This window comes from Ursus americanus, chromosome 11 (genome assembly GCF_024610735.1).
Source record: "Ursus americanus isolate L20-20 chromosome 11, mUrsAme1.1.p, whole genome shotgun sequence".
Taxonomy (NCBI): Eukaryota; Metazoa; Chordata; class Mammalia; order Carnivora; family Ursidae; genus Ursus; species Ursus americanus.
This window is the reverse complement of record NC_142137.1, coordinates 32,268,863-32,289,304: the sequence shown is the minus strand read 5'-3', so window position 1 is coordinate 32,289,304 and position 20,442 is coordinate 32,268,863. Positions and strand designations below refer to the sequence as shown.

Here is a 20,442-nt window from a genome sequence, read left to right as displayed (position 1 = left end):
GGACATGTTCCCAGCACTCTCTGCTCCTGTTAACACCAGAAAACTTGACTGACAATAACTGGCGATTTTATGTTTTTAATTACTTAAATATCAGAAGTTGTGTTTTGTTTTCAATGTTTAAAATATGTCTAGGCCATACTCTGGTTTCTCTTCAGATCGTATAAAATATGTCTAGGCCACAAAAAGCTAAATAAGCAGAGGAATAACTTCTTTCAATTCAAACACTATAAATTTAATTAACACATGTCCAAATAAAGACTTCTCTTCAAGGATTTCAAACTTGTTGCGTACGTGTTTAATGTAATGGACCAAAGAAGGAAGACACTACAGATAAATCATAATTATGATGTTTATTTAGCAAAATAAACTTAAAGTTTTCTATTAAAAAACATAAGAATCATATTCAAATTTTACCTTCCCCATCTTCTTTGGTATTGAAATCAACATTTGGGATATGAAATATTTTATTTTGAAGTTGAGCCACTGGGTCTACAACAGTTTTCCATATAAGAAAAAGAGAAAATCAAGTTACCCCTAAGTGTCTTATTTATTGAACAACCAGTGGATGCATTATGTGTGTGCAGAGACCAACATCGTCAAGGAAATATTCATTCACGGATATGTGTTTTTCTACTGAAAATGTATTTTAAATTTTTAATGATCATCTACCATCATTTTATTGTGTTGTCTGAATAGGAATCCAATATGGAGATCCTGCTGTTTTTTAACTAATGAACTACTCTCCAAGGAAGTTAACACCACCATACCAGGACTTAATAATACTTATTTTTCAACATGACTACACCATTAAAAAGATTTTTCTGAACTTCTCAGAACAGTGTGCTTCAGTCTTTTCCATAAAATAGTATTTGGAAATTGCTAGTAGCATTAAATTAATATTAATAAAACCCAAATCTATCTAAATCTTTTTCTTAAAACCAGACTTGTTGTTTCTTGTAAGAGTAATATTATATGGACTGCTAAATTAGCCAAGCCAAATACTTCCAGAAACACCATGGGACAACCAAGCCACTCTTATTCCTCTGATAAATCGTTGCCTTTCCAATTCTGATTTCTCCATATCCCTGCTTTGTGTGAAGATATGTTCCCCCTAATTTGTTAAAAGGAATCTGAGATAAAAAGTCCAGTAACAAACTAGGTCTAGTTTTGTTTTTTTGTTTTGTTTTGTTTTGTTTTTGCATAGACTCTTGTGACCACACAACGATCACACAATGGATAGCTTTAGTGCTAACACTGTGATTGGGAACACGAAGAGTACAACCACAATAAAATACAGCTATCTATTAGAAGGACTGCGTAAAGACATCTTTGGCCATGAAGGCTCTGGGCCCTCTGGAAATAAGTCAGTTGCATTGCCAGCATGACAAAGAAAATAGCAATGTTCAGGATCAGGAACAGTCTGGTATAGGAAGACGACAGTGCCGGGGCTCTGCTGTGAGTTGTCGTCATCATCCGGGCCTGTCCAAAGCGGCCATTCAGGGAGCCACCGTTTTTGTGTTTCTCATAGGTCACATCTGCAAAATCTAAAAGGTCTTTCATTTCTTCATCTTCATCGATGGGCAGTTCTTTCTGGGCCAGAATCTGAGCTTTCTGTCTAATCTTCTTTTCATTGACTTCGATCTGTGCAAAAATATCGGGGACGGCGTCCACAAATTTATAGCGTTTGCCTACCCTTCGGTTTTTCTTTGACTTGCTCTGCTGCTGCTGCTGCTGCTGCTGCTGCTGCTGTGATATGGCAAAAATCCTGTCGATGGCCTCCTCCGTCTGCCTCTTGTCTGAGAATCTCAGCAGGCGCTCGGCGGTCTTCCTGAAGCTGGCCGTGTTCCGGACCCGGGACAGGATCTGCTTCTCCAGCAGCTGGAACACGGGCTTAAAATGCTGCAGGTTCTGTTCCACGAGCGCGGCGTAGTCCTTCACCTCCGGCACCGACGTGCTCCTGATGGCCGAACTCCGGTCGAACAGGATCTTCTGCCGATCGGCGATGACCTGCGCCAAGGCCGACTGCCCGGTGCCCTCTCCGGTCCAAAGGTAGGCGGCGTAGGCATGCCGGCTGGTGGCGATGAACACGTCCAGCTGCTGCGGGTCTCCGTGGATGCTGAAGCTCTGGACGTCCACGGACGGCCCGATGAACAGGTACGCTGTCCTGGTGACGGGGCTGCGGAGGCGCACGGTGACGTTCACGTAGTTGGTGCCGTTGTAGGGATAGCCCCGAGGGTACGTCACGGAGGCAAAGGTGGCTCTCTCGCTGTAGCCACTATCGTCCATCCAGTACATCTTGTAGAGGCCGTCCCGCTGCCTGATGAAGGCGCCGTGGACCCCGTCCACCGCCGTCTCCTCGAAGGGAACGTCCACGTTGTGGAAGAAGCTCGCGGCGGTCTCCAGCGGGCTCTCGGCCCCCAGGTGGATCTGGTCCACGACGAGCAGCAGCTGGGGGTGCAGCAGGAGGAGGTTCCTCTGCACGTTCTTGAGGTTCAGCCGCGGGTTGTAAGCCCCCACACCCTCTCCGCGGATGAACACCACGCCGTTCTTCTCCACCGCGGCCACCACTCTGCCCTGGCAGCTGGCTGCCAGGTCGTGCTTGTATTTCGACCATTTCGAAGAGCAGTCTTCCGTGACCTGACCCTCCCAGGGAGAAAAGCAGCTCTTGGACACCGCTGGCGAAAACATCAAAACGTTGTTGAAGAAGGTGTACTTCGGCCCGTAGAGCGCCTCCGTGATGAAAGGCACCCCATTGGGAGCAAAAGTAAATGAGTTCTGATCAGGATGCTCGTGCCCTGCGTTAAAATTTCTCCACCCTTTGATCCAATCTTTGTATTTGTTTCTGTGGACAATGTCATATATTGCACGGCCCCCAAGTTTTCCCGACTTGAAGGAGAGAAAAGATCTATTGATTTCTGCAGGCAGGGCACTTCCGTAAGTCACGACACCCCAGTCTTCAAAATAATGCAGTGTGGGGGTGCCGAAATCCGGGGGAGGGACAGATTTCAAGCTGGCATCATACCTGAAAGGATTCATTTTTCCAAGTTAAATGGTTTTCTGGTGGAACTTAAAATAACCCATCAGAACTTTGATGCCACTTCGTAATGTGGCTGGAGGAAACAACACAGATGGTACCCAGAGTGATGGCAGTGGCTTCTGGGGGAGGGACATTTCTGGAAACACCCGTGGATGAGCTTGCACAGGGGAATGCCCTTAGTGAAGGGGAGAGGAGTCAATTTTCAAAACCTGGGATCCTTGGGGTTGAGCCTGGTAATCGCTCCAGGGACCTTCTTCACTGAATGGCTTCAGAGCTTCCCTCCAGAGGACAGAATTACACTTCTAAACTTCTAGTCCAGGGGCTTCTACTCTAGAGAACCCCGCGTTAGGATCTAGACTCTAACAAGCCTCGGGTTGTAAGAAAGTACTGTTCTGTGATAACTGATAGAACTGAAAGTCTGTTAGAGTGCACCCGCTAAAAAAAATAAAATTTAAGAGTTGAACTTTACGTACTAGATAAAATTTACTGCCAATATCACATCTACGAATATAAATGGAGGAAATTCAAGAAACTATTAATACTGGGAGATTTATAATTGTGGCTACCACTGCCTACCAAGAGGCACTGGTTTTGTGTTAATCTGCAGATGATATCATGGATTTTGGGCAAAAAATGGCCTCTCATTTTTATTTATGGCAAATGTATTATCAAATTAATACAATAATTAACATTAAACTTCCACAGTGATTAAGAACACAGGTTTCTGAGTCAGAGAGGGCCCCCTAAAGTAATCATAAACATGATTATTTGCTTTTGATGATTTGAGATACTATTTCTGACAGGTTTAGATGATTTCCTGCCCAACGGAAGAAAGGCAGGCCTATACTAATAGCTCTTAGGTACTTTTGTCTAAAACGAACCGATCACCTATGGTGAATCTTACTGGCGTTTGACTTTGGCTGTTTCGTCTGTTGTTCTAGAGTCTCAGGTCATCAGAAACTGTGTCTCTGCTTAGGTCTAGTTAATAATGTTGGCTTAATCACTGTGATTTAACAAATCGAGACACAAGATGAATTGGCCATACTTCGATTTGGGTCAGTCTGCATATCCCTATAAATACCAGATTTTGAACCAAGTTAGACTTAGCATTAATCTGACTCCTGTGGTCAGCTTTGTAGAACTCTCCTGGTTGTTTATTTGGGATAAGTGAAATCACTATTAAATAATTACTTCACACCCCTAAAACAGGAATGGCTACATATTAATATAGCTACTTCATCTGTGACAATAGTTTTTTTTGAATGCTGGTTAAATTATCACCAGTTATAACTTCATTAATATTTTCCCTCTTAATTGTTTAAACTAAAAAAAAATAATAATAATAATGAAGGAAGCAAATCAAACCACAGCAGCTTATTTTGGAATTGAATACACATTTCAATAGCTTGAAAAGACATCAAGGATTAATGATTAACCAGTTCCCTGTAATTTTTATTTCAACTTATTGGATGCCAACAATATACTTGGCAGTACTTTAAAAAGGAGACCCTGGCTTCTCTTTCTGGGCTTAAAAGATTAGGGCAGAAAAAATTACATGGTTCTTTTATTATCAAAGTGAAACTGTCAAATACTGTCAAACACTTTTAAACAGTTTTGGGAATTCAGTAACAGCTTTGCTAGTAGAAGATTATAATGCTCCATTTACTAAAACAAAACATTTTTCTACCTTTATTTATTAATTTCTTTGGTGTGATTCTCGGAGTAACCCAGTCTAAATTTTGTGGGTTTTCTCTTTATATGATTTCAAAAATGATGGAAATCAAAACATGCCCATCTATGAAACAGTGAGCCCAGGACATCTCTAACACAAGAAAACCAAAAACTGCCAATAGTCATGAGATCCTACATGTAAGGAAATGTTTCTAGCAGAGTATCCAACCCTGCGACAGGAACCGAAGCTAAGCTAGTATATGGAGAAGGGGTTACAAAGTGCTTTCCGTCATTTTTCTTTTTAAATGCAGAAATCCAGCACCCTGTAGCCCTGGGTACAATTTCTTTTTAAAGGCAGCCCAATGTGTCCTACCAGAGAAATTCCGTGTGAAGAGTACACCAGCGCTGCCCTTTGGATGGTGTGCCCGGACCTTCGGTCACACGGTTCCTCCTGATCTGGTCAGCCAGCCAGTTTCCACTGCCGTTCCGCATGACAAATTTATCCAGGAACACTAATTGGCTTTCTGGACCATAAAACCAGTTGTAATTTGAGTCTGCAATAGCCACAGTTCTCTGAAACCCTGGGGAAAGAAGTTTGACAGAATGAAGATACATTTAAAACTGCATGCTCCCATAAAGACCTAAACAATGATTTTCAATCCTGCTTGCAAATTAGAACCGATTGTGTACCTTGGATTAAAAAAAACCAAAAGCACGATGCCCCGCCTCACCCCAGACCAGTTAATGGGACCTCTGAAGGTCCTTCCACAAATCTTGTGTGCAAGTTTGTATTTGCTATGTGGCAACTTATCACTGGTAACGGGTGTCACAATTCTTGATACTTCTGTATACTGCCCACCTTCCTCATTTTCCAGTGTCCATGCTATGTGTCATTGTATCTGCAGAGACACATAGGCTCCCCTCTGGAGCACGGTGAGCTCCTCAACCTGGACTGAGCACTAGCTCTCTTACCAACCCATCCCCCATTCTACACCAAGATGATGACATAAGGTGCTTCCATCCAATAAAGTGGAAGTTATAAGGCTTAAGGGAGACACTGCATTTCTATAGGAAGAAAAAAATTTTTTTTTAAGATTTTATTTATTTATTTGACAGAGAGAGCATGAACAGAAGCAGGGGGAGCAGGAGAGGGAGAAGCAGGCTCCCCACTGAGCAAGGAGGCCAATGTGGGACTTGATCCCAGGCCCTGGGATCATGATCTGAGCCGAAGGCAGACGCTTTATTGACTGAGCCACCCAGACGCCCCCATACAGGAAGAAAACTTAATTCCCATAGAAGATCCTGCTAATGTGTACTGCTGGAAGTTAAAGAAAGAAAATGCAAAAATTGCATAGGAATAGGTCAACAAAACAAAATCTGGTAAGACTGGATATGCTCCAGGTGTTCTTGAAAAAGAATGGGAGACGACTCTGGGCCAGACAGGAATAATCATTACTAGAATAGCCATTGTAGAGGGGGGGACAAGAAAAGAGAGGTTGTTGAGAACAGATTGACTTTTAACACACAATCCCTTCCAAAATGACACCATGACCATATCTATGTAATTTACAGCTAATGTTTTTGCTTCTACCAGTTTAGTAAACACTATTCCAAGTAAATTTTATGATAAAATATGATTTTCTGAATCTTCTATTAATCTGTGGATTCCCTGAAAGCTGATAGGTTTTATTTCTCTTTGAATCCCCTGCCTGGTACAGTGCCTGGCACATAGATGTTCAATAATGGTTTGTTGGATTGATTGACATAAATACATGAATCCTCCCCTTAGAGGTGTTCATCCTGTCTTTCCCAGTTTAGGACGCAGTCACAGACACAGCTCTCAGCAGTGATGTGGCTGGCTGGTCAGATCAAATTACAAAGCACTGAGACCTCTTCAAGGTCCCCGGCTTTAGATGGCCTTTTTTTATCAAGATAAACTACAAAACAGGCCTCTCCTGCAGAGCTAAGAATAAGCACTAAAACAATAGGGTTCTGAAAGTTACTTCTCAACTAAATTTTAAGAACCCTGTGGGTTTTTTTGTCTGCAGTGTTTTTTGGTTAACTAATCCAATAATGGAGATTCTATTCAGTCCATGTGTATACAACCAGAGCAAAAAGATTTAAAGACTGGATTCCTTACTGTAGATCTAGAATCCCCATCTAAAAATTACATTTTACTGGGGGGAAAAAAATCCCCATCCTTTTTTTCTTTTTTTTCTTCTCAAATTTTTATTTAAATTCTAGGTAGTTAATCTACAGTGCAGTATTGATTTCAGGAGGAGAATTCAGTGAGTCATTGCTTACATACAACACTCAGTGCTCATCACAGCAATTGCCCTCCTTAATACCCATCACCCATCCAGCTTATACCCACCCCCGACCTCTCTCCATCAACCCTGTTTGTTCCCTGTCTTTCAGAGTCTCTTATGACTTGTTTCCCTCTCTCTCCACCCCCCCACCCACCGTAAGTTCATCTCTTCTGTTTCTTAAATTCCACATGAGTGACATACATGGTATTTGTCTTTCTCTGGTTGGCTTATTTCACTTAGCATCATACACTCTAGCTCCATACATGTTGTTGCAAATGGCAAGATTTCATTTTTTTGATGGCTGAGTAATATTCCATTGTATATATACACCACCTCTTCTTTATCTGTTCATCAGTCAACGACATTTAGGCTCTTTCCATAGTTGGGCTATTGTTGATCACACTGCTATAAACATCAGGATGCCTGCACCCCTCAGAATCTGTGTTTTTGTATTCGTTGGGTAACTACCTAGTAGTGCAATTGCTGAATCATAGGGTAGTTCTATTTTTAACTTTTTGAGGAACCTTCATACTGTCCTCTAGAGTGGCTGCACCAGCTTGCATTCCCACCAACAGTGCAAGAGGGTTCCCCTTTCTCCACATTCTCATCAACACCTGTTGTTTCTTGTGTTGTTAATTTTAGCCATTCTGACAGGTACGAGGTGATATATTTTTGTATTTCCCTGATGATGAGTGATGTTTTCATGTGTCTGTTAGCCATCTGGATGTCTTCTTTGGGAAAATGCCTGTTCATATCTTCTCCCCCATTTCTCAGCCGGATTATTTGTTTTTTGGGTGTTAAAAAAAAATCCCCATCCTGATGAAAATCTACCTCCTAAACTTTTTCTAACATCTTAATCCTGTTTAGAAATAAGGAGAGTTACAAGGCCGCCCTAGAAATCAAAGTGTTCTTAAATCATATATATGTATTTTTTTGGAGCTAGTTTTCTTAGAAGGCTGACCTACAATGGCAACGAGCAATTAGAAGTTTTGTAACAATTTTTTGATTTTTTTATATTTTACGTTGTTTATTTCAGTAAACTAAAGAAAATATTTAAGCTCCAACAAATATATAGGTATAGTCTTTCATTTTGAATATCTATATAGTAGGAAATAAAAACTAAAAACTATAAAACAAAAGAGGATCAATTTGGGATTGCATGTAAAGGAAAATTAACACGTAACCGTAACGTTTATATTTTGTTAAGATTCATGAAAAGGAAATGTTATTTTTCCAGATGAATTAGAAACATATAAAGTTATTAGTTTGTTTTATAAGCTATTTCAAATATACAAAAAAGAAACAGAATAATATTTAGAAAATTAAAAAAAAAGATTCATGAAAAGGAATCTGTGTATGTACCCAAGCTTTACGTCTACAAAAATGAAAGTACTGTGGAGGCTACGAATGATATTTGATCCATTGTGCTCTGAGCTTTATCGTACATAAATCACAAATCCTCACAATAACTTCCCCAAAGTTCTGGTTATATGTAATTCCCGAAGTCTTATAAAAAATCCCTTTATTCTCAATATGACTCAGACCCCACATGCCTTTTCCTAGTCTAGCCCATTTTCATAATCAGAAAAAACTATCACAGTTAATGTTTTCCCATTTCCAATTCATCACTATACCTGGTAGGATGGTTCTATACATAAATGCGAAGTGTTGTTTAAGCCACGGGTGGCCAAAGTGGTTGATGTCAAAGTGCCTCTGAACGAGAAACATGTACTGGAAGAGTGATCTAGTGGTGTAGCTGCCGTAGGCGACGCCTTCGTACAGGGAACCGTCCGTCACCTCTCGGAGCAAGACCAGAGACTTCTCCATGATGGTCAGAACTTGTTTGGTCCATAAGTAGGCTTCTTGAAGATACCCTGAAGAATGAAAACACATGGAAACAAGGACTATGATTGTAATGAAGCATAAACAAAACTGTGGCCAAATAAAATCCTCTGAGTTATCCGACTACAGTACAAATAGCATTTTGTAAAACTCCCACTTATCAACATTATAAATAACATTCTGTTAATCCAGGCTTGTGTTGGGTTCATGATACAAATTAAAAAGTTCTCGAATACAAGTCATTTACTAACTAAAGGAAGATCAACCTTGAAATGAGTATCAGTGTCCAATCTTTAATAAATTTGAAACCCCATCACAACTAAGATCACAAACTGCACATAACTTTGTCTACAAGAAAAGATCTGTATATTAAGACTTTTATTCAATTTTTCTAAAAACTACTACTTGAAAATATTTTTGAAGCTTCTCACTTCATAAAACTTGCACCATTATTTCACAGGATTTTTAATAAGCTGCAAACACTATAACGGCTAAGCAGAAAGTCATTAGAAGACAATCTCTCATCCTTTTTGTGCCTTTAGATTCCATAGGATCTCAAAAGGCAGCACAGCGGGTGAGAGACACCACGGAAGTGACAATCCGATGGTGAAAAATATCACCTGGGAGTCCCGAATCTACCAAAAATGAGCTAGAATTTTGTTCAAGCACTTCAGCGTGCCACATTTTTCTACTTCTGTGACTGAAAATTAAAGGCCTTAAAATTTTTATGAAATACTTTTGACACAAAAATGCTAGCTTCCTACAATTCTTACAAGACTAGCACTTAGACAACAATCACAACTCGCGTTTCTAAAACATTCGTAATTTACACAGCACCGAACATAATCTTATTTAATCCTTTTACCAATTCAATTAGGCATTATTACTCCAAAATTACAGAAAGCTTGACTTGTTCAAGACCTCTGACACATCACTAAAAATGAAAAGAACTTTGATCTGAACCTAGGTCTTAAGATTTCAGTTTTGATTTGTTTGCTTATATTTAAAACATACAAGCACTGAGGATGAAATTAAGCTCACTGCCTCCTGATGTGGACGGAGTCTTGTTGCTTTGCTCCCACAGACGTGTGTGATCGCCAGCGCTGAGCACTACCACGGCCTACCACGTGCGCTGGGTGTGAGGGCTTCCGGGGGCCCTGGGACCACAGATCCCAGCCTAAATCCAAGGTGCCAGGCTCCTGGAGGCAGCACTGTTCTCAGGCTCTGCTTGCAGAGGTGCCTGTGAATTGTGCCCTGTCTCTTCCTATCCAGCCATACACCTGCCAGGCCAGTCTCCTGCGGGGTTTTTAGTTTCTCTTCTGTAATCGTTAGGATTTAGTTCTAGTCATCTTCATCTTTTTCTTCTCTGTATTTTCCATCTCTAACCAGACTCCACTGTGATATTTAAAATCAGGCCTGCTACTTACTGTTCCCCGATACCACACGACCTGGCTTTTCCTTATGTTTTCCCCTACGACAATCCTGTTTGGGAGATATGAGGCAATGCCTACCTTTGTGAACTACTAATCGGTCAATTTGAGCACCGATACTGTTATTTTATTTTTGTTTAAGTTAGTTAACATACAGGGCAATACTGGTTTTAGGAGTTGATATTGTTACTGATGCTATGCCCTGTGCTTTTCCACCGTCCACGCACCTTGTCTGGAATGTCCTTCATTATTTTCACTTATCCAGATCCTATCTCTATTTCAAAGTTCTATGAACCTTCTCAAACTCGCCTAAAGAATGCTGTTCTCCTGAATTCAAACTTAATACACTCGACTGAGACTTAACCATAGCTTCAGGACACCTCTTACTTCATTCTCTGCTGCTATGGTAACTACTGCGTATTCGTTTAAACATTTCACACCTATCTTCCTTTCACCTGATTTGTAAACTGCTTATGTGTGATCGTGTGGTCCCTGCGCACCGAGCCTGAGACGGAGTTAGCAGAACAGAACATTCTAGTTCTCCCCCTTTTGAGATGTTATGCGAGTCCCAGTAGGAACTACTGGTGCACTCAGCTAGCCTAGTATCTGTGAGGCTGGTCTGGAGAACGTGGGATTGTCGAAACGCCTGTGAGGCGTCTCCCGAAGGCGGTGAGTAGGCCAAGAAAGCCCGGACTGCAAGCCTGATCGTTAACTGAGATGCGCAGGGCCGGAGAGCTCACCTCTTCTTCTGTCCCGTCGTCTTATAAATACGTACACTGCCGACGTGGGGGTTCTGGAACATTCCCTCCCTGAGCAACCCATAACTGCAGTCAGAAAATAAACGCACATACAAACTCCTGCGAGAGGAGAACTACACATTTTGACCCAATCCGAACCAGCATTTTCGATGTCGGCATGGTATCTGGAGCGATCTTAGCTCCCACGGAGAACGAAGAGATAAGCTCTATTCCCGCTACTAAATAACTACACATTTATACAAAGAACTAAGACTCTACCAGGCTAAAACCCAAGGTCCGGGCTGAGAGCTAGCTCGTCCTGGGGGCCTTCCACCATTTCATGAGGATGTCTTTTCACAGGCCTGGGGTTAGTCAATAGTCTGAAGATCTGCATTTTGATCTTTTATTTCTTTTAATGGTTTTTGCATTTTGATCTTTTCTATCTTGTTTGTTTCTGTGAGAGTAGGGGGCAAAGGGAGCCAAGATGAAACCTGGCCCTCTTAAAGCTTTCCTTAAATTACTATAAATCGAATCTCTATTCTAAGAGAGGCAACAAAACATAGCGGAAAGAGAGTGAACTTTGAGTCTGACCAGAACTGGGTCCAAATCCCAGCTACCTTACATGGCTGATGGGACAAATAAAATAGGCACAAGGATTGACACACGCCATGTGCTCAGTTAATATTAGTTTCTTTTCCTCTAAGATGAATTAGAAGTGATGGCTGGTTGACAAGACAAGGGAGAAAGCTGGACTTGAAGAAATCTGATGCTGGATAATCTACAAAATGCACACTAATTCTTGTGGGGAAGCGGTCAAGACCTCTGTCAGACTTGCCAGCTCCAAGTATATGTTTAATATCCCGACAATCACTGTGATCTTAGGGCTGCTTCTCTTAAACACGGTCTAATTTAATCATGTATAGACTCTCACAGATGTTGTAATTAAGTCAGAATTACAAGAACAGAGAAAATGCAGTATCAGCAATTATGTAATCCACGAAGGCAAAGTAGCTATGCGATCCACAAGTCACTTCCAAATTTGACCTAAATGGTTGTTTTAAGTCCTTAAAGGAAAAAAAAAATAGTGTTGTAATGACAGACATCTGTGTGCAAAGAGCATTCATTTCAAATCATAAACCACCTGTTAAGCTTTTAAAAACTCCGTTTACCCGGGACGGCTGTGTTCACTGTCAAAATTCTCTGGGGAAACGAATATTCCCCACTGACCGTGTGCTGTAAGGATGCGGCTTCGGGCAATCAAAAGCCTTACTTCAACAGCCTGTAGGTTAATATAAGCAGCAGAAATGAGGAAGAGACGTCTCTCAGCGGTCTAAGAGATGCCCTGCTATTACCTCATCTCATGCGCTCAGTTAGGATCCAAGTAGGAACACGTACTAAGGCAGGTATAAAAGCGTCCTGCTCGCAGGGCAGCCAGGACTGAAGCTGGCTTGGCCGTTCCCTCGGCTGTGTCCACACGCACCTTGATTCATCAGAACCAGGCTTCCCGTGAGCAAGGCCATGCAGTTGGTGGGCTGGTGATTGTGCAGGTACTGAAACCCCCATCCTCTCCTGTATGACGTTTCGTACATATATCCCGAGACGTTGGCGATCACTTCAAGAAACTTCTCCTGTTGTGTCTTGCTCAAGTAGTTGTACAAGAAGTCGTAGGCGGTGGCAAAACCAACCAGGGAGTGAGCAAGCGGGACTTCATCCCAAGGAGCGTCTTTCACCAGCCTGCAGGGGAAGACCAGCCACGTGAATGAGGGCAAAGTCCCACAGCGTTCATCACACTCTTCGAGTGTCTGTTTCTCAGAAGGAAAGGGCACAACGGAAGATACAATCCAAGAGGTTCAATGCCTCAGAATTAGCCGCCTTCCACATTAGACACAAGCATGAAGTTTGTCTCATGGGAAAACTACAGAGCGAATGCTGTTCTCTCTCAGGTTTCTGGCAACATCAAGATGTTGAGAATTTTTCTTTTGACTTCTACTCTTGAGGAGAGCTAGGAGACTATGTTCAAATAGACCTAAAGCACATAACATGTAGTGGCAGGGCGGCATTCTCCGGAGTATCCATCTGACTAGTCCTCACCCTCCCCTTTTTACACATAGGAAGAGGCTCTCCGTTCTGTTCTTATGGCTGCCTTGGCAAACCAGTGGAACACATATAGCCCATCTTATTTCCCGCAGGCTGGTCAAGGTGCAGGTATCCTGGCCTATAGTTTATGACCTCTCAATTCGGACAGACCTACTTGGTCAAGGTCATGACGAGGAGGGTGGCTAAAAATCTGGTGTGAGTGAAATGAGCTGATTCTAACTCAGGTTTCTTTTTTTTTTTTTTTTTAAGATTTTATTTATTTATTTGACAGAGAGAGAGACAGCCAGCGAGAGAGGGAACACAAGCAGGGGGAGTGGAAGAGGAAGAAGCAGGCTCCCGGCGGAGGAGCCCGATGTGGGGCTCGATCCCAGGACCCTGGGATCACGCCCTGAGCCGAAGGCAGACGCCCAAGGACTGAGCCACCCAGGCGCCCCCTAACTCAGATTTCTACATCTTGTTCTTTCTTTAAGGTCCTTTGCATATCTTTCAGAGAAGTGTAAAAGCTGACCTGTGAAGTATGAAACCATCGTTTTCTAGGAAGCCAAGTTTCTGCTTGGCTGGCTACATTATTCAGCAAGTGGTTTTACAGTGTGTGGCCTGCATTATACAGGAAGCTTAGAAGGGATCTTTCACAATCACAATTCTATGGCAGTATCTAGAAAACCCTCCCCATGTGCTCAAGACGTATCTGAGTAATCTCGAGGGCAGGACACCAATGAAGAGTGTGCTGTACAGATGGGAGGTATAAGAAAACTCAATTAGGGATTAAATGAAGGCTTAATATTTCTGTGTCATGAAACTCCTGACCTCTTGGCAATCTGGTGAAGCCTCAGTCTCTTTCTCAATGCTTTAAATTCATTAGATTGAATACGAAGGGATATAAGGAAATCCGTTACTTTGACATGTAGCTATCAATATAGATTTTTTTAAAAATTGTGATCTCTGTCCTTTATCATGGCACTGAAAAACAAGATTTAATAGCAGAGCTAGTAACTACTATAATTTGTAATTAGTGATGAGCATAAACAATAGTTTCTATGACAACTATAATGGGATATGAAAATATCTAGGATATCTACCTATGACAAAGCTACAAGTTCTCCCGGTATCACTATGGGGGTTACCTATGTTCATGATTTGGAAGAAAGGCTAAATTTCAGTTAGAGTCAATGAAAATTAAGATGCAGTATTTCTCCCATACAAACCCCATAGATCCCAGGACAAGAATACTTAACAATGTCCTGAGAGACCACCTCCTCTAGACTATCTTCTTCCTTTAGGAGTTTTATATGAAGGATGTGATCTTAGTGATGCCTTCTGTGGTCACCCGGCAGAATTTCAACACCACTCCCCAAATGACAGTATCTCATTTCCCTTTCTTACTTGTTTGTTCTCTTAGTGTTTGTGTGTGTATAGGTATATGTATCCTCTACTAGATTTTAAGTTCTACAAGTGCACAGTTGAATTGTTTTCTCTATTTCACTCACTATTGGATCGCTAATCCTACAACAGTGTCTGACACATAGTAGATGCTCAGTAAACATTTTTGGAAAGCAAGAAAAAAAATGAAGGAACAGGCCAATAAAACTAGGCCACACTATTACAGTGAATCTATGATCATCATGAAATCAGGAATTTGGAGGAATCTCTTGATACTTAATAATAATTTCCGTGTTTGGTTAGCTGTGGTGATATGGCCTGATGCTAAAATAACTAAGGTTGATGAGTTTTTTAACTGTTTGGTCACAGACAAAGCCATGTTGCCAGTCAGCTTGCTAGTGTGGACTGGTAGTAAATAGACTATAAAGAGTGTGAATTCATTCCCCACTTCTAGGGAAAAAAACAACTTCTCCTGCAAGCTCACTGCCAGGGAGTTAGGAACACAGTCTTCTGTGACTCCTGGTGGTTGGTGAGCCAAGCAGAGAAAATCTGAGTCCTTTGCTTCCCAGCCTGTGTCTTTGTGCCATGTCATGACGCATCTACAAATGACAGCATGAACCTAACCATGGCAGAGCTGACATCATGAACTGGTACCATCTGCCCAACTCAGACACATCTGATGAACCCTGAACTTATTTTTTTTTTTAACCAGTGAACTTATTTTTATACATCAAAGAACATTTATTATAATTCTCATCCCTCAGGAAGTATTACTATGTGATTTCTGTGAAAATCTCCAAGCTTCCCCAGTTTCCAATTCAATAAAATGCTAGTACGCCAATTAAAAAAAAAAAAAGCTTATACCATGAGGCTCATCACTGTACATTATGAAGTCTGACCTGTAATAGTTACATTTCTAAAAGGTTATCTAAGTCCTTTACCAAAACAATCTGACCCAGCCATAGATACTAAGTGCAATGATGGAAGAGAGCATATTTTATGGTTATGGAAACCAAAGGAAATTTGCTTCTAGCTCACGGAGGGCAGCAAAGAAACTATTTGAATCAATGTGATCCTGACTACTGGTTAATAAATCTACTGGAAAAGCTGGTTGAATGGGTTAATCATTAAAAAAAAAACGATACAGATATTAATTTATGAATTTTATTTCCTTAAAATACCTGTATGTATACACATTCACCAATCTTTTGAAGGTGAGCTAAAAGGCTTTTCTTTAAAAGTGGGTCTACAGATCAGTTCATTGCTCTTTCCTGCAAAAAACACACACAACACATCATCACAATTTCAAGCCTAGTTTCTCTAAAAGATAGGAATTAAAGATACTTGTGAAGGAATGTAGAATCCCTCCAGATTTTTGTTTTTCCTTAAACTTTTACAAATCTCATCCACACTAACTTATGACAGCAATCTTTTACAATAAGTCATTCTAAAGCATTTGTTAGTTTTAGAAACATACATTTAGAAAACATACATTTTTCTTTGTGAACTCACACTTATTCTATTACATATTATTAAAATTATATAATTACAAGTATTAATGAAATTGGCATAAACTTGTTTGAGAACAAATACAACTGATATTTGCAAAGCACATTATTCTACTAGTGGGAACAGAGATGAATGGACCTAGCAAAGGGCAGCCAACTGGCCTTGACATTCAGCATTCTACGAGAGTTGCTGCCAAATTACACAAGCGAGGGAGGTGAATTTCACTGGCAAGTCACTTAAGAGGAGGGTTAGGAAAATTTTTACTGTAGTCCTCTTTTTATAACCTATGCCTTCTCCCCTGAAGAGTCATAAAGTAAGGTCCATGGACCCCCGGGGTCTCTGAGACTCTTTGAGGGAATCCTCAAGTAAAAATTATTTTCCTAATAATATAAAGATGTTATATGTTGACATTTGCTGATGATGCCAAAGCACTAACAGGTTAAAAATGCCGGCACCTTAAGCAAGAATCCAGGCAGGGGCACCGAACTCTAGCCATCCTTGCATGGTTCTTCATGCGGGCATGCACTCTAAGTTACAAAAACAAAGAAAAAAAAGCCAGTTTCACTTAAGGATATCCTTGGTAAAGTGGTAAAATGATAATTTTATAAAATCTCAACCCTTTGAGTAGCTCTCTCTCCCATATTCTGGGTGATGAAATGGGAAGTATGTATAAGAAACACAGTGGATGCCCAAGTGTAGGAACTGTCACGATGAAAAGAAATTGTGCATTAAGAGCTGAACTAGCTCCTTTTTTTCCCATGAAACATCATTTTTATGTGCGAGAATGATAAGCTGACAAATTTTAGTTATTTAGACTTAGGTATTTAAGTGGAAGTTTTCTTGAAAATGAACAAGGAAGCCTGCCAGTTTAAAGAAAATTGAAAGCCTTTGCTGCCTATGACAAAATTTGAGCTTTTTAAAAAGAAAATAAAAATTTTAGAAACTTGTCTCTGCTGCCATGTGGAGTTTACCAATACTTACACATTTTTCTGATGAGGTCAGTGATAACAAATGTGATTTATTTTTATATTGTATTACTAAATACATCAACACTTGGAAGACTGGAATAACTCAGCAAACAAACACTCAAAATAAAAAAGGCATGATATTACAAAACCATACACCAATAAAAGATCCACTATAAGTGCAAAATATACCAATGGATTTTTCTACCAATTAAAAGATAACATGGTTTCAGATTCCACACGGAAACTAACTTTTATGATCCAGAGTCCATAGAAAATTAACTTTTATGGAACTACCACTTCTCAAGTTCTAGTATAGTATTAAAGAATATCCAAGGGCACCTGGGTGGCTCAGTTAAGCATCTGCCTTCAGCTCAGGTCATGATCCTGGGGCCCTGGGATCGAGCCCCATGTCTGCTTCTCCCTCTGCCCCTCCCCTCCACCTGTGCTCTCTCTCTCAAATAAATACATAAAATCTTTAAAAAAAAAAAAAAAAAGAGTATTCAGGGGCACCTGGGTGGCTCAGTCATTAAGCGTCTGCCTTCGGCCCAGGGTGTGATCCCAGAGTCCTGGGATCAAGTCCCGCATCAGGCTCCTCCACTGGGAGCCTGCTTCTTTCTCTCCCACTCCCCCTGCTTGTGTTCCCTCTCTCGCTGGCTGTCTCTCTCTCTCTGTCAAATAAATAAATAAAATCTTAAAAAAAAAAAGAGTATTCATAACTATCTGAAAAGATTCTTAAAATACTGTCCTTTACAATCACATATTGATATGAAGCAGCTGTATTTTCTTCATATAAGTCAACCAAAACACCACCCTGCAACAGACCGAATATAACAGACAGGTAAAATGTAAAACAATGACCTCCTTCACACTAAGTACTTTGTTTTAAAAAATACAGTTATTTCTTCCTAAAAATATGTTATTTATTGTTAATATGAAATGGACTTTTCACCGTAAAGGAAAAAAAAGAAATGGACTTTACCAATGAATGCATACATATTTTAAATATTTCTGGCTTTCATTTTTAATATGGTAAATATTGATATTTAACTATCAATATTTAACTATCAGTCCAGACAAGCAAAGTCCTTTGATGTCTTCATTACTTTTTTAAGAATGTAAGAGTTCTGACTCCAAAAAGTTTAAAAAGTGCTGCCCAGAATACTTTCAAAGATGAATTTAAGTGAATCTATGTGACACAGAATGATGTGAACACAAAAATGAACTATTAATTGTCTAAGTTCGGGGGTATGGTGTCGGTGGGGAAAGGCATAGGCCTTATCAAGATGTGCTGCTTCCATGAATCATGCTGTTAAAGGAAGAAAAGAGGCATAAAAATCTTTCCAAAATGTAATAGCTTCATTGATTCAAATTTTTATACCAGCTTTATATGAACAGACTGCCTCCATTATCATAAAAGCCTTTGGAACTATCTATTATGTATAGAGTACAACAGGCAATCTAAATCTCTATTACTTAAAATTGGACAGCTTCCTTGATTTAAAAAAACTGATAAAAAGAAGTCTAATAATAATGTTGGCATCTATTTTTATTTGTATAGATTTAAAAATGATCAAATGATTATATTTAAATTTTTTCATATAGTTTTAATAGGTATGTAGTCTTTAGAAAATAACCATCTGTGAAAAGATTAACATTTAGGATTACAAGGTTCACAGAATACTCTTTACATAATCTTGTTTAACTTTTTATGTATTTATTTCATTTACACAAATACTGTTAAAGTAAATATGTGGAATAACAGAAGCTGGGTATCTAAAATCTAAGAGAGGTCAAGAAATCACTGATATTTATTTAAATGAATCAATAGCATACAAAAAATAAATACTAGAAACAATGGGGCAACTTGTAATGCCCTTTATAATGTTATTATGGCTATGAGTGCTGTTTCCTAGCACTTTTTACAGCCTAACAATTTTATGGCAGGCTTTTCTGTATGATCATGATTTGATCCTCAGCATAGGTAACTTTATGTACTTTTATGTTTAAATGAAGCTCTACTGTTTAACCTTTACAAAAAACAGAACTCAAAACAATCCTTTTTCTCATTTTGAGACAACATAGTTTTATAAGCCCATAACATATTTACTTAGTATATTCATGAAGTAGAAGATTCATGTTAAGGGGCGCCTGGGTGGCACAGCGGTTAGGCGTCTGCCTTTGGCTCAGGGCGTGATCCTGGCGTTATGGGATCGAGCCCCACATCAGGCTCCTCCGCTGTGAGCCTGCTTCTTCCTCTCCCACTCCCCCTGCTTGTGTTCCCTCTCTCGCTGGCTGTCTCTATCTCTGTCAAATAAATAAATAAAATCTTTAAAAAAAAAAAAAGATTCATGTTAAAAAATCTGGTTTATTTTAGACAATAGATATTTATATCAATATAAATGTAAGAGAAAACGAAAGAAGGCTAGAGCAGTAGCAACTTCACTTTCGCCAGCCTCACTTGTATACAAGCCACACCTCTGCCCTTGGTCACACCACCCAAATATGCCAAAATAAGGGCGAGTCTATCTTAAAACATAAATTAGTCTATTCATTCTAAAAGTGTCCTGAAGACAGTAATCTGATAGAAAGTCATTCAATTTTCGACCAAATGTCTTTGTGTGTTTGGAAGCAACTTCCAATACGTTAGGAGAGTCCTGTATTACCACTGTTTTTAAAAACATGACTAATGGCAGTTGTGATTCATCTTTTTTCCCCTCTGTAAGTTAAACGTGAAAACTAACCATGAATGTTAAATGTCAGTAATATGTTAAATTTTGTAAGTTATTCCCGTAAAATTTAGCCAAAGGAAGTGGATTTCTAAGCTGTGTGGCCTCGCCTCTGAAGCACCTTGGGGCCTTGACAGTGACTTGCCAAGAAGAGCAGATTAAGTCTGGAAATTAGAGAGACTTGATACAGGGACCTCCGAGTGGGTGGCCAGGTATCCAAGGGGTACATTCAGCTAAATTCTGGCCTGGCTGGGTGTCCATATTCCAAGTGTTTGATCAGGTGGCTGAGGGTGGCATTTGCATCATCAAGCAAAATTCACCGTTTAAAGCTGGGAGGAAAGAGAGAAGTTGTATTTCATATTAAGTAAGCACATAGTATGTGCCAAGCCCTTTATATACTTTATTTCATCTAATCCTCAAAACTCATATTAGGTTATTACATGCCCATTTTACAAACTGTAAAACTGGTATTTAGATAGGAAAATTCCATGTTTAAGATCACAAAGTCAAGTTAAATGATGGAGCCAAGAATGGAATCCAAGACTATCTGAATCTAGAATTGTTTTACTTCTTCCTGGTGAGGGAAAGCACAGTGCTTTCAAAGAAAGTCACCAAGTTTGCAATAGAACCCAGCCAGAAGAAAGTGATAGAGTTAGCAGACCTACCAAGAACCAGGCAGAAAGGCACTTGTGCAGAATACAATCCAGGGTTCCAAGCCCAGCCACGTCCATGACAC

The 20,442-nt window shown here is 40.1% G+C and overlaps 1 protein-coding gene across 11 annotated transcripts in view; it reads right to left on the bottom strand.

Annotated features, from left to right (window-relative positions):
• Positions 1-325: 325 nt before the first annotated feature.
• DSE (dermatan sulfate epimerase) overlaps positions 326-20,442 on the bottom strand; it is a 145,984-nt gene continuing 125,867 nt past the window's right edge. For all 11 annotated transcript variants that reach the window (XM_087865407.1, XM_087865411.1, XM_087865409.1 and 8 more), the window contains 4 exons: positions 12,507-12,760; positions 8,652-8,891; positions 5,082-5,289; positions 326-3,022 (listed from right to left, as the gene is read on the bottom strand). In XM_087865407.1, coding sequence (XP_087721533.1) covers positions 1,249-3,022; positions 5,082-5,289; positions 8,652-8,891; positions 12,507-12,760 — 2,476 coding nt within the window. In that variant the 3' untranslated portion in view covers positions 326-1,248. The remainder of the gene's footprint in view (positions 3,023-5,081; positions 5,290-8,651; positions 8,892-12,506; positions 12,761-20,442) is intronic.